The sequence below is a fragment of the Leucoraja erinacea genome, chromosome 22, assembly GCF_028641065.1.
Source record: "Leucoraja erinacea ecotype New England chromosome 22, Leri_hhj_1, whole genome shotgun sequence".
NCBI lineage: Eukaryota > Metazoa > Chordata > Chondrichthyes > Rajiformes > Rajidae > Leucoraja > Leucoraja erinaceus.
Window position 1 is genome coordinate 14024803 of NC_073398.1, and position 13320 is coordinate 14038122.

General features: G+C 41.1%; 1 protein-coding gene across 1 annotated transcript in view; it reads left to right on the plus strand.

Annotated features, from left to right (window-relative positions):
* Positions 1-13320, plus strand: part of lamb1a (laminin, beta 1a) — a 78634-nt gene that overhangs the window by 30969 nt on the left and 34345 nt on the right. Inside the window, exons 21-23 of the mRNA XM_055652954.1 lie at positions 2551-2775; positions 5970-6181; positions 7544-7640. Coding sequence (XP_055508929.1) covers positions 2551-2775; positions 5970-6181; positions 7544-7640 — 534 coding nt within the window. The remainder of the gene's footprint in view (positions 1-2550; positions 2776-5969; positions 6182-7543; positions 7641-13320) is intronic.

The window sequence follows — 13320 nt, forward strand, 5'->3', positions numbered from 1 at the left end:
GTCTAAGAATAAAGGGGAGGCCATTTAAAACTGAGTTGAGAAAAAACTTTATTCACCCAGAGAGTTGTGAATTTGTGGAATTCTGTGCCACAGAAGGCAGGAGTGGCCAACTCACTGGATGAATTTAAAAAAGTTAGATAGAGCTCTTGGGGCTAGCGGAATCAAGGGGTATGGGGTGAATGAAGGCACAGGTTACTGATTGTAGATGATCAGCCATAATCACAATGAATGGTGGCGCTGGCTCGAAGGGCCGAATGGCCTCCTGCACCTATTTTCTATGATTCTATGTTTAATACTGACTGCAGCTCCATTTTCTGGCAGGATATGCTAACAGTGTGGATTATATACTAATGTCGCTGATGATCTTGGGGCATTTGTTAATTACGAGTAGCTCGTTATTGGGTAGGAAGGAACAGCAGATGCTGCTTTAAACTGAAGATTGACACAAAAAGTTGGAGTAACTCAGTGGGACATGCAGCATCTCTGGCAAGAAGGAATGGGTGACGTTTTGGGTTGAGACCCTTCTTCAGACTGGTTTGGGATAAGAGAAATTAGAGATATAGGCGATGATGTAGAGAGATAAAGAACAATGAATGAAAGATATGCAAAAACGTAACGATGGTGACGGAAACAGGCCATTGGTAGCTGTTTGTTAGGTGAAAACAAGAAGCTAGTGGAACTTGGGTGAGGAAGGGATAGAGAGAGAGGGAATCCCGGGGCTACCTGAAGTTAGAGAAATCAATATTCATACCACAGGGCTGTAAACTGCCCAAGCAAAATATGAGATGCTGTTCCTCCAATTTGTTTTTAGCCTCACTCGTACAATGGAGGAGACCTGGGACAGAAAGGCCTGTGTGGGAATGGGAAGGAGAATTAAAGTGTTTAGCAACCAGGAGATCAGGTAGATTCAGGCAGACTGAGCGAAGGTGTTCAACAAAACAATCGCCCAGTCTATGTTTGGTCTCACCAATGTATAAGAGTCCACATCTGGAATAATGGATACAGTAGATGTGGTTGGAGGAGGTGCAAATGATACTAGAACCTCTGCCTAACCTGAATGGACTGTTGGGTCCCTGGATAGAGACGAGGGAGGAGGCATCGGGACAGGTGTTGCATTTTCTGCAGTTGCAGGGGAAGGTACCTGGGGAAGGGGTGGTTTGGGTGGGAAGGGATGAGTTAACCAGGGAGTTGGGGAGGGAAAGGTTTCCGTGGAAGGTGGAGATGGGAAAATGTATCTACTGGTGGGATCCCATTGGAGGTGGCGGAAATTTCAGAGGATTATGTGCTGTATGCGACGGCTGATGGGGTGAAAGTTAAGGACTAGTGGGACTCTGTCTCTGTTGCGACTAGGAGTGGGAGCAATGGCAGAGCTCTGGGGTACCGAGGAGACACATCTATGGGGCCTCATCTATGATGGGAGAGGGAAACCCCCGTTCCCTAAAGAATTAGGACATCTTGGATGTCTGGTTATTGTTCCACAGATACATGACTAAATGCAAGAGATTTGGTTTAGAGAGCAGGAGTATTCTTTTTTCTCAGATGGTGATTTGAATACAATACAATATACAATACCGTTTATTTGTCATTTGAACCGCACATGAAGTTCAAAGGAAATGTGGTTTCTGCAGTCATACAAGAAAAGAACCAAGACACGCACCAACACAATTTACACAAACATCCATCATAGTGAATCTCCTCCTCACTGTGATGGAATGCAAAGTCTTGTCTCTCCCCTGCACTCCATTCCTCTACCGAAGTCAAAGTTCCCGGCGGGCGCTAGCAAGTCCCACGGCCACTTAGAGCCGCGCCGGGCGATGTAAGGACCTGCTCCGGGTCCCGATGTTGGATCCCCTGGCGGGCGCTAGCAAGTCCGCGGCCATTTAAAGCTGCGCCGGGTGATGTAAGGCCCTGCTCCAGGTCAATCTCAACCCCGCAATTCGAGCAGGAGAAGTCGCCGTTGCCGGTGCCCCGCAAAGCAGTCTCTCACCGGGGACCTGCGAGCTCCCGGTGTCACCATCAACCGGAGTCGGGTCGCAGCACCACGCCACCGCAGCTCTCTACGCTCCGAAGCCGGCCAGCTCCACGATGGTAGGTCCGCAGCTCCGCAGGCTCCGTGACTTGAGCTGTCGTTCCAGTTGGAGGCCGCTCCACGGTGCTAGGCCCCAACGGTAACGGAGACCCGACAGGGAAAATGTCGGGTCCCCGCACAGGGAAGAGATCGAAAAGTTTCCCCCACCCGACCCCGCCCCCCCACACATACACAGTCAAAAACCCACCACAAACTATACCCTCAACAGGACAATAAAATAAAAAAAGACAGACTGACTGCAGAGGCCGCTGCAACGTCAGTCGTGCCGCCAACCCACTAGGGTTAATAATGATTGTGGCAAGTATCACATCAAACTTCATGAAATGGTAGCAAAAGATGGGAACAGAATATGCTAAATTACAAATTGTACTGTTGAGGATTAACATCAGCTGTCTGTTTCCATGTAACTACAAGGCGTGTTTTTCCCTTGTTTTTACAATTTAATGCTTTTACCTTGACAGGTGCTAGATGTGATGAATGTGCATCTGGGTTTTATGGTAACCCTAATGAGACCAGAGGGTATTGTCAGGGGTGTCAATGCAACAACAACATCGATGTGACTGACCCCCAGTCCTGTGACAAGCGAACTGGAGAGTGTCTAAAATGTCTGTATCATACCGAGGGTGAACACTGCAACCTCTGCAAGCCTGGCTATTATGGGAATGCAGTGCAACAGAACTGCATAAGTAAGATACACAAAACATTTTGTAAACCACACAAAATTGATAATTATGGAATAGATTTTGCATTTTATCTCTTGTATATTTACACTACTTTTAAAGGCTCCAATATGTTCAAAAATAGGAAATGCTAGTCGCCACAGCATCTCTGATAGGAAATAAGTTAGTTCAGGTTAATAGTTTATCGGTATTTGCAACATCCTTCTGTATTTATTTTGGCTCACAATATCTGTTTGTGGCAGTTCTGATCTTTTGTATGCCTTCTCATCCATTTAGGCATTATTCAACCCTTTATGTTGTGTCACCTGTTGGTATAATGCGTGGTTTCATTTGTGCTCGCTTTGGTCTGTTTACACTTTGTGAAAGATTTAACAGCACCTGGAGCATATGTGGCAGATTAACATCAGCATGGTTGTTTTAAATGTACATGCATGCTCTAATTTTGGATAAGATTAGAGGTTTGCTGCATTGGCAAAAAAAGCAGAAGTCAGTGACAATTTGGCAATCTTAGTATTAAAGGAAAAACAATCTGAAAATAATTGATTATTTCATCACTTGAGTTCAGGTTGTGGTTGGCTCGGAACTAAATAAGGTTTCCAATAATACTTCTCTTTTAGATGTTGGTTATGCTTCACAGCTATATCGATCTTTTGAAGGTGTTCACATACTCCCTTCCTGAGGCACAAGCACAAAAAAAAGTGCTGTGTTGAGAATGCAGCATTATGAGATGTCTCGTCTTTCATTTAAGATGGTAAATAGAGGTTTTCCCATTTACCCTCTGAGATGAAGATAAAATATCCCAAACTTCTCCTTTAAGGAATGTGTGAATTCTTTCAGTTAAACACCACTTAAAATCGAATTTCCATTTGATGATTACATTGCAGTGTTGGTTTGCTTGCTGCTTGCTGCCTGCTGCCTTTCCTTGCCTACAATGCATATGAAGCATTCAGAGATTGAGAGAAACTCCTTTTAAATTCTAGTCTTTTTTCTTTTGAGTGAAATGTAAGGTAACACCCAGTCGTGTGTTTTTGATATCCTGTCCTTTGTTCTGGATAATCTTCAACACAGCAGGTGTTAGAATAAATGGCATGGGGGGAATCGGCTCTCCTGATAGTTAACATTTAGTAGTTCATGCTGGTAAAATTGACAAGTAATAAGCCCACCCTCATTAATTAAACAAAAACTGTAGACATGGAGATGCTCCAAATATGTACTCGTAGTTTTATTTTCATCTTTTCTTTATAATGGAGTTTTTAATTATCCCTGTTAAATTCATCTGAATTTCCCAATGGAATGAGGATAACTTTTCACCCCCTTGGGTCAGATTTACAGCATTCCTTTGATTTTTATCACCAGATCAATATGTTTGTTCCCTGTGGTTGCACATTCCTTGGCAAATGTTAACTTGGTTGACAATAAACACGAATGATTTTAAAACCTCAGTACAATGGTAAAATATTTGAAAGCATTCCTGGCCAGTGGCCCTCCTGCTGATCGTTCTGCAGCAATTGATTTGTTTTTGTTTAACTAATCAAAGGCAATTGAGGGATTCCTGGGCTTCCTTTGATTAAAGAACAAAGTAATTAAAATGAAAGCTGGAGTTACTGTTCACCAGCAGCAATTGAGATTTAGTCATTTTTCAGATTAAATTAATTTTTATTTGTGTGTCCATTCTCTTTCCTTTAATGGTAAGAATCTGAATGATCTTCACAGAATTGCAATCTGTAATTCATAGCAGAGTGGCTATGTTCATACAGCTCTGTAACCATTGTGGGGAAAGGTCAAAGGGGACACAGTGCACCAACTAAAACCCCCAGGATATAAACCAGGGAGTAGAGCGGAAGGTGGTTGTAACATTAGAATGAGATAAAACCACTCAAGCAAATGTTTTTTATGTGTCAATTTATTTAGCCTGCATAACAAATAAGCCGTAATTTGTTTTGGATTTTAAGGTGGATCAGTATTTTGTTTTTTTTTTAAAGTATCCGTGGGCTTTATAGCTCTGTATTAACCCTGACTTTCTCCACAGAATAATTAATGATTTCACTCCATTATGGGTTTTTGTTCTTTTCCCCAAATAATATCAGTTTACAAGATAGAATTTCACATTGTGTTAACTACTTTTGAAGTATGGTCGTTGAACAAAGGACTCTTCAGTTGAATAATGTCACTTTGTTTTTGGTGATTATTGAATGATGGGTATTATTTATGCTCTACTGGAATATTGGGTGGCGCCGTCAGCAATGGCAGCCTCGCCAACTGTCTGTCTTTTCGTCTTTTTGGTTATTTTCAGTGTGTTTTTAAAGTATGTGTTAATGTTCTCTGGTTTGTTTTATGTGGGGGGGGGGGGTTGAGGGAAACTTTTTTTAATCCCTTACCTTGCTGGAGATGCAATTGCGATTTGTTTTCCGGATCCTATCTCCGGTCGCTCTGCGGCCTAACATCATTGAGCTGGCGGCCTTGCTCGAGACTGACTTTGAGCCCCACCGCAGGGCAGTGGACTTAACATCGAAGCCTGCGATCCCTTGCCTGGGATCGACGCTCCAACCGTGGCCTGCGGATTTCACCATCGGGTAGAGACTGATGTCGCAGGAGGTTCGTTCCAGCGCGGGGGAGCTGAGATCCCCCGCCCCCCCGATGCGGGAGCTTGATCGCCCCCACATGGAGGCCCGACCGCCGGCTACGGGAGCCAAGATCGTCCCGTCAACGGAAGGCTCGAGGACCCCGAATGCAGGAGGACAAAGAACGGATGAGGTTTACATTTTTTTCGCCTTCCATCACAGTGAGGAATGTGGAGGGGTCACTGTGGTGGATGTTTATGTTAACATGCATTCTATATGTCTTGTTGCTTTTTATTGGTATGACTATGGCAAATCAAACTCCTTGTATGGTGCAGAACATACTTGGCTAATAAAGTATGATTCTGATTAGTACTGCCATTTAATATCGTTTGCGAATCTACGTGGAACATAAGTTTGTATTAGTTTATCAAATCTGGAATAGAACTTCAAGGTGCAGATTTCTGTTGCCAAGTTGAATTTACTGCCACATTGTCAAAAACAACTTATCCAAAGTATGCTTTATTTTCATTGAGCTAGATTTATTTTTTATATTTATTCAGAATATTAACTCATTAGCATTGTTGTGTATAGTTTATATGACTTTAAGTAATAAGTGTGTGTCTCTTATTTAAATTTTAGTGTGTGTCTGTAATTACTTGGGCACAATACAGTGCCCATCAGCAGATGAATGCCATTGCAATCAAACCACTGGTCAATGTCCTTGCCTTTCCAATGTGGTTGGTTTAACATGTGATCACTGCGCACCTAATACCTGGAAGCTGGCAAGTGGAACAGGCTGTGAACTCTGCAATTGCAATGAAGTCCACTCACGTGCAGCATCTTGCAATGAGGTGAGAGCATTTCTTTATTGAAAAAAAACAATTTAACTTATTATTGTCACATGTTCTGAGGTAATTGGTCATTTATGGCACTGCCCAATGATTGGGAACAAGGATTGAAGAGAAGGAAAGCTTAAGAACTGATTGTAAAACTCCGGTTTATTGTAGAAAATTCATTGCTTTAATGGTCGTGGAATGTTTGTGACACAGAAGCACAAGATTCTGGCCATGACGTCCATACTTTCTTGATCCAAAAGCAATCCAAGTAGTCACCACGCTTCAATGTTCTCCTCCCCATCACTGCACATTCTTTGATTTCAGATACTTGATGAAATAGCATTTCAATGCTTCAGTTTAAGCCACCACCCATACCATCCAAGGCTTTAATCACTGTATTTATTTTGAAAGAAGTAAAATGTTGGTCCTATTGAAGGTAGACACAATACAGAGTAACTCAGCGGGTGAGGCAGCATCTATGGAGCGAAGGAATAGGTGACGTTTCGGGTCGAGACCCTTCTTCAGACTGATGTGGGGGTGGGGGGAGCGGGAAGAAGAAAGGAAGAGGCGGAGACCATGGGCTGTGGGAGAGCTGGGAAGGGGAGGGGAAAGAGGGAGAAAGCAAGGACTACCTGAAATTGGAGGTCAATGTTCATAACGTTGGGGTGTAAACTACCCAAGCAAAATATGAGGTGCTGCTCCTCCAATTTCCAGTTGGACTCACTCTGGCCATGGAGGAGGCCCAGGACAAAAAGGTCGTATTTGGAATGGGAGGGGGTGTTGAAGTGCTGAGCCATTGGGCGATCAGATTGGTTATTGCGAACTGAGCGGAGGTGTTGGGCGATCGCTAAGTCTACGCTTGGTCCTATCGATGTTACTTCCATTCTATGCCCCATTGTTCTTGAACCCTCTGTTAATTGTAACAGTTTCTCTTGGCTCACACCCTGTTTAAATACCTATTTTAGATCCCTTGTATAGCCGTCTCTGTTACAAATAAATAATTTATGTCTCCTCACTTAATCAAGAGGCCGATTTCCTGTTAAGTGTGAAAATTGTATTTCATTAAGTCTATTTAATGCTTCTGCCCCAATAGCTCCCTCAATTAGAGAATTCCAAAGATTTGGAAGCCTGTCAGAAGAAAATCTTCTTTTCATTATTAAATGGCTGACCCCTTATTTTGTGAATATGTAAGCTAAAGGTCTTGTTTTCTCAGCAAGATTTGCTCCCAGGAATGTGCACACCATTGGAAGTGTATTTTGTTCATCTTAAGTGCTAGACAAAATCAAGGGGTTGTTTGCAGAGTTTACATTTTGATCATCTTGTCTTCCAATAATTAAAAATAATGAATATGAATTGAATATAGTATATTTTCCCCAGTTTACAGGGCAGTGTCAATGCCTGGCTGGATTTGGAGGACGAACTTGCAGTGACTGCCAAGAATTCTTCTGGGGAGATCCCGACGTGGAATGTATGAGTAAGTAGCTGTGTACGGAATGTTGGCGGTTATCAATTGTCTCACACGATTACAACTACAGTTGGTTCAGTATATATTGGTAATTTGAGCATCACAAAGAAAACCCTATTGATCTGAAGAAGGGTCTCGACCCAAAACGTCACCTACTCCTTTTCTCCATAGATGCTGTCTCACCCGCTGAATTTCTCCAGCATTTTTTGTCTACTTTGGATTTTTCCAGCATCTGCAGTTCTTTTTAAAAGAAAACCTATTGAGCTGTTTTGGGTTTTGTGATGGTGCTAAAATATGGGTTAAATTTCATCGTTAAGTTGTTTTTCCATATTCTAAAAAGTGGAGCTTGATGTAATTGAGGTACTTGTAAGAATTTTTTTACATGAAATTTTTTTAGATGGCAGCCCAGTGGCGCAGTGATAAGAGTTGCTATCTTACAGCGCCAGAGACCTGGGTTCAATCCAGACTACGGGTGCTTGTCTGTACGGAGTTTGTATGTTCTCTTTGTGACCTGCGTGGGTTTTCGCCAGGATCTCATGTTTCCTCCCACACACCAAAGACTTAAAGGTTTGGTGGTCTTGGTATAATTGTAAATTGTCCCTAGTGTGTGTAAGATAGTGTAAGTGTGCGGGAATCGCTGGTCAGTGCGGACTCGGTGGGACCTGTTTTTATATGCCCCATTCTAGTTAATATGTTCAAGAGAGTTTATTGCCATGTGTCCCAGATAGGACACTGAAATTCTTGCTCTGCTTCAGCACAACAGAATATAGAAGGCATGAATACAGAACAGATCAGTGAGTCTCTATACCATTGTATAAATATATACACACATTAATTAATAAAACAGATAAAGTGCAAATAAACAGATAATGGGCTATTAATGGTCAGAGTTTTGTTTGAGTTGCGTTCAATAGCCTGATGGCTGTGGGGAAGAGCTGTTTCTGAACCTGGACGTTGCGGTCTTCAGGCTCCTGTAACTTCTACCTGAAGGTAGCGGGGAGATGAGTGTGCGGCCAGGTGATGTGGGTCCTTGATGATGCTGCCAGCCTTTTTGAGACAGCAACTGCGATAGATCCCCTCGATGGTAGGGAGGTCAGAGCCTTGACACACCGACTCTCCGTAATCTTCTCAGGAAGTAGAGGCGCTGATGTGCTTTCTTTATAATAGCATCAGTGTTCTCGGACCAGGAGAGATCTTCAGAGATGTGCACGCCCAGGAATTTGAAGCTCTTGACCCTTTCCACCATAATATAAACGGGACTGTGGGTCCCCATCCTACCCCTTCCAAAGTTCACAATCAGTTCCTTGGTTTTGCTGGTGTTGAGGGCCCTTATTTCAAGTTTTCAAATATAATCAAGGGAGAAATTAATGCAAAGTACATTTTGATTATCCAAATGGTATTTCTTGGACATTACTGGAGGTATTTTTATTGAACTCTGACATTTATCGTATTTTGTTACTTTGTACAATATCAATGTAGATCACACACGTACAGTGCTGGTGGAATTCCTAGTAGGGGAATATGTTAGTACAACTTGGGAAATATGTGGAAAGATTCTGGCATAGAAGTATTCAGCAGAATGGTGCCCAGGCTTAGCCCAAAATGTGGACACATCTCTTTTATCTCCACAGAAGCTGTTTGATCAGCACTTTTAAATAAAATTACGGTAATGGCTGTTGTCCAGTCCTATAGCATTGCTATATTCATTGATGTTGACCGTTATGCTATGTGGAGTGAATCTGACTGCCTTCTGTGGTGGTCTTTGAAAATTTATGAATGATAATTTAAATAATGGGTTTATTATACCTTTCAAAATACCAAAGGATTAAGAATGTAACTTTAAGTAAATGGACATTTTTACCCTGTAATCCTCTGTTTATGAATGTCATGAATCACCATGCTCCAGTAGACATTAACTATCCCTCCTGACCCTACATCAGCATTTATCAGCATTTAGCTATCAACTGTATCAAAACATCTTTTGTTAAGGAAATTTGTTTAATGTTCGTACTGTCATCTCACTGTCATGAGTTTCATTTTCTAATCATTTCATGCACAAAGAATGCTCTTGTGTAGCATTAATGCATTTATTTGTGATTGTCTTATATTTATGTTCTTTCATTCTGGTCTTGAGAGGAGTCTGTCTGTGCGTAGTTTATAGATTCTCCCTGTGACACTTGGTTTCCTCCAGGTGCTTTGGTTTCCTTAAATCCCAAAGATTGGTTGGTGGATTAATTGGCCAGTAAATTGCCACAAGTTTGAGTGGTGGAATCTGAAAGGACCTGAAGAGAATGTGGGCAAATTTAAAAAGCAATTAATGTAGGATTACTGTAAAATGGGTGATTGAGGATCAGTGTTAACGATAGGCAAAAGGGATTGTTTCATCATTGTATGTTTCTATTTGAATACACTAATAAATTAACCCAGAGAGTAAAGGCTTCAGCACAAAACCCATGGAACAAAATGAAATCTTCCTAAACACTTCTGAATCATGGACAACAAGTGCCTCTCAAATCGCAAGTGCCTCTCAAATCGCAAGAGTGATACTTCTACTGCTGTTGTACACTGGAAGAATAATCAAAACATTGTTTCATACACAGTGTTTAAGATGAGTTTCTCCAGCTTTTTTGTGTAACCATTGTTTCATACAGTTGGCTCCAGTGAATAGGCCATTTCATTTCCATGCCAGATTCCCAAAACACAGATTACCAGTTGGACAGGATGTTCTCAAAGCCTTGAACAAATATAATATCCTCACTGACGTGATAATCTCTGGCCCTTGGAGGGGGAATGTTTGGGATAACATTGATGTTCATTCATTTGAATCGTGCATCATAAAGGCTGAAGAAGTGGTGCACCACCTTCGATAAACTATCCACTCTATTATAGATAACCTACCTTATTGAAGGCAGTTTCCAGTCCCATGCTGGTCTTATCAATCACCTGGGAACCCATTGAATTGTAGTGAAATGGACTGTCCTTGATCCTGGAGGGCAGTCAAGAGATAATTTGATCACAAATGGTTAAAATATGTGGACGGAAACTGGTAACTGCATCCCATCTGTGCAGGTTCATGGGGGTCATACCATGGAACAAATGGAATATATGCTGTTGCCAAAGTTGAAATCCACTGAGTGGGATGCATAGTTTAACTTGAGATGTTTAAGCTTCATAAACATCTGCCTGCATTCCTATTGCTAATCGCTGTTCTGCAATTTCCTGCTGGAAAGTATACGTTGGGACCGTTGGGTTTTATGGTGAACTCCAGCAGAGTCAGCACAGTGGCCAGAGCATTAGCAATATATAATGACTTTGTACTGCAGGGGAGGTCCTTTGGGAAAGGAAACGAGACATTAAGATCCAGATTATGAATTGACTGCACACATAGACACTTCCTGTTTATAATTTGCATTCCTTTTTTTCAAATGTATGAATTTTAAACTATATTAATATGTGGGTTTCCTTTGCCACCACTAAATTAATTAACATTATGTGCTGCATAATAAATTTTGCCACTTTTTTTATACCATTAACTAACCATTAGTGTCTTTCTGAATAGTACATTTTATCACGTGCAATCAAACTACATTAATATTTTGATTTTTTTTGTACATGAAGTTGGGATGTTACATTACAAGTTCATAAAGTTTAATTTTAAAAAATAGCATGAATTGCAACTTGATTTGTAGAGAATCAGTTGTAGAACTCGATGTTCAACTTTAAACTTTTTAATAAGGCTTTAAAATTAACTATTTTTTCAGTCCACTGCTTGGACTAAAGTTGTTGTGGGATTTCCTGTTGAAATTCGCAAAGTGAGATTCTGTTTCAAGACATAAGAAGTATTAAGTCCATGCATAATGTACACACTGTAGAACTAGACCATGATGCTAATTTGGAACGTTTGTGGAATGTATTGGGGCAATGATGCTGCCTTGTTTAACATAGAATGGAATTTTAAGTCAATGATATTGGAGAAAATGAATTTGCAGTAAATTGATATGTTTTATTTAAATGCAATAATTTGTTGTGAATGAGTTCATATCATTCATATCAGCAAATATACCAAATGGTTAATTCCATCAGTTCATTGGTTGCTACACTGAAGCAGAAATGAAGAGCTTCATAAACAATACCACAATCTCATTTTCCACATTGGAGGAGGATGATATGCCTGGAGCTCAGTTGCTGGGATCATAATAATTTCCAAGAAGGAAGGCTAGCCTAAGCTGGTAACGACAAAATGAGAACAAGGAAGTGGTGGTCTCTGCTGCCTGCTATTCAACTTCAAATGGTGCCAAGTATAGGTCTTCCACAATTATCTCTTCCCCGTGTAAATATTACGTCCATCCAGTGAAACAGTGGGCATGATCTTCACCACATACCATCTCCAAGAAAAATGAAACAACAACCAGTGCCCATGACCTTTTATTGCTCACCAATAAAGGTTCTGATAATCTTGGAAATGAAATTTACTGGCAACTCCAAGTGTCAGCCAAGCCTTTGATTACTTAAAGAAAGCTGGATTTGAACATCAAGATCTTGGACCTGGGGCAAAATGTGTGGTGTACCAGTCAGTGGAGATTCCTGCAATATTTTGGTGTGAGAACTGGGCTACATAGAGTGGGCACCAATGCAGTTTATAAATTTGAGGAATGGACAAGCCAGCATGGTTTTCCTTTCCAATGTCAACATCCACAGCATTGAATATCAAAATATTGCAGATGCTAAAAATCTAAGACAAAAAAAAATCAAAATCTGAGATAAGAACAGGCTGGTCTGTATCTGTGGGAAGAGACAGAAAGACAATATTACAGGTCATAGAATCCTCGTGAGTTCTGACAAAGGGTCTCAAAATCTGAAATGCTTATCCATTTCTCTTCCCACAGCTGCAGCCTGACCACCTAGGTTTTCCCAGCATTCTCATTTTAGATCCCCAGCACAGAAGCTCTCATTACACTTGAGGACTTTGGACAGCTATCTCATTCACATGCCTAGCATGAGAGTCCCAAACCTGATACCATTCTCTGCTTTGGAAATAAATTACCAAGCAGATAGCTGAAACGATTTAAGGATGTCAAGAATCATATTTAATTGCTTAAGTACCGGTAATAGAACAATAAAATTCTGACTTGATGCAGCTTTAGAGTTTCATTAATGCGAAAACACAATATTCAAATATCTATAATAAATTAATAATCAGTACTGCTAGGTAATTGGCCCATAATAGTGCAAAATGTAAGTCTGCAATGCAAGCAAAACAAAGTCTATAGTAGATCATAGTTGCTGAGGTAAGATTGTGGTTAGTGTTGTCTATGTTCAAGATCCAGATGTTTGCTGGAAAGAAGCTGTTTTTGAAACTGGAGATTATAGTCTTCAGGTTTCTGTATCTTTTTCCTGATGTTATTGGCAAGATGAGAGCATGGCCAGGGTGATACAAGTCTTTCCTTATAGTTGCCTTGTTGTGGCAACGTCACCTGCCTGCTTTTGTAGTCTTTGAGGTGGCTTTGATGGTGGGGAGATCAGTACCCATGATGGATTAGACAATATCTACCATTTTCTGAAGCCGCCTTCATTCCTGGGCATTCAAGTTCCCAAACCAGGCAATAATGCAACCAGCCAGTGTGTTGTAGACCTGTCAAGGTTCAATGGCGTATTTCTTAACATACCAAATCTCCTCAATCTTCTATGG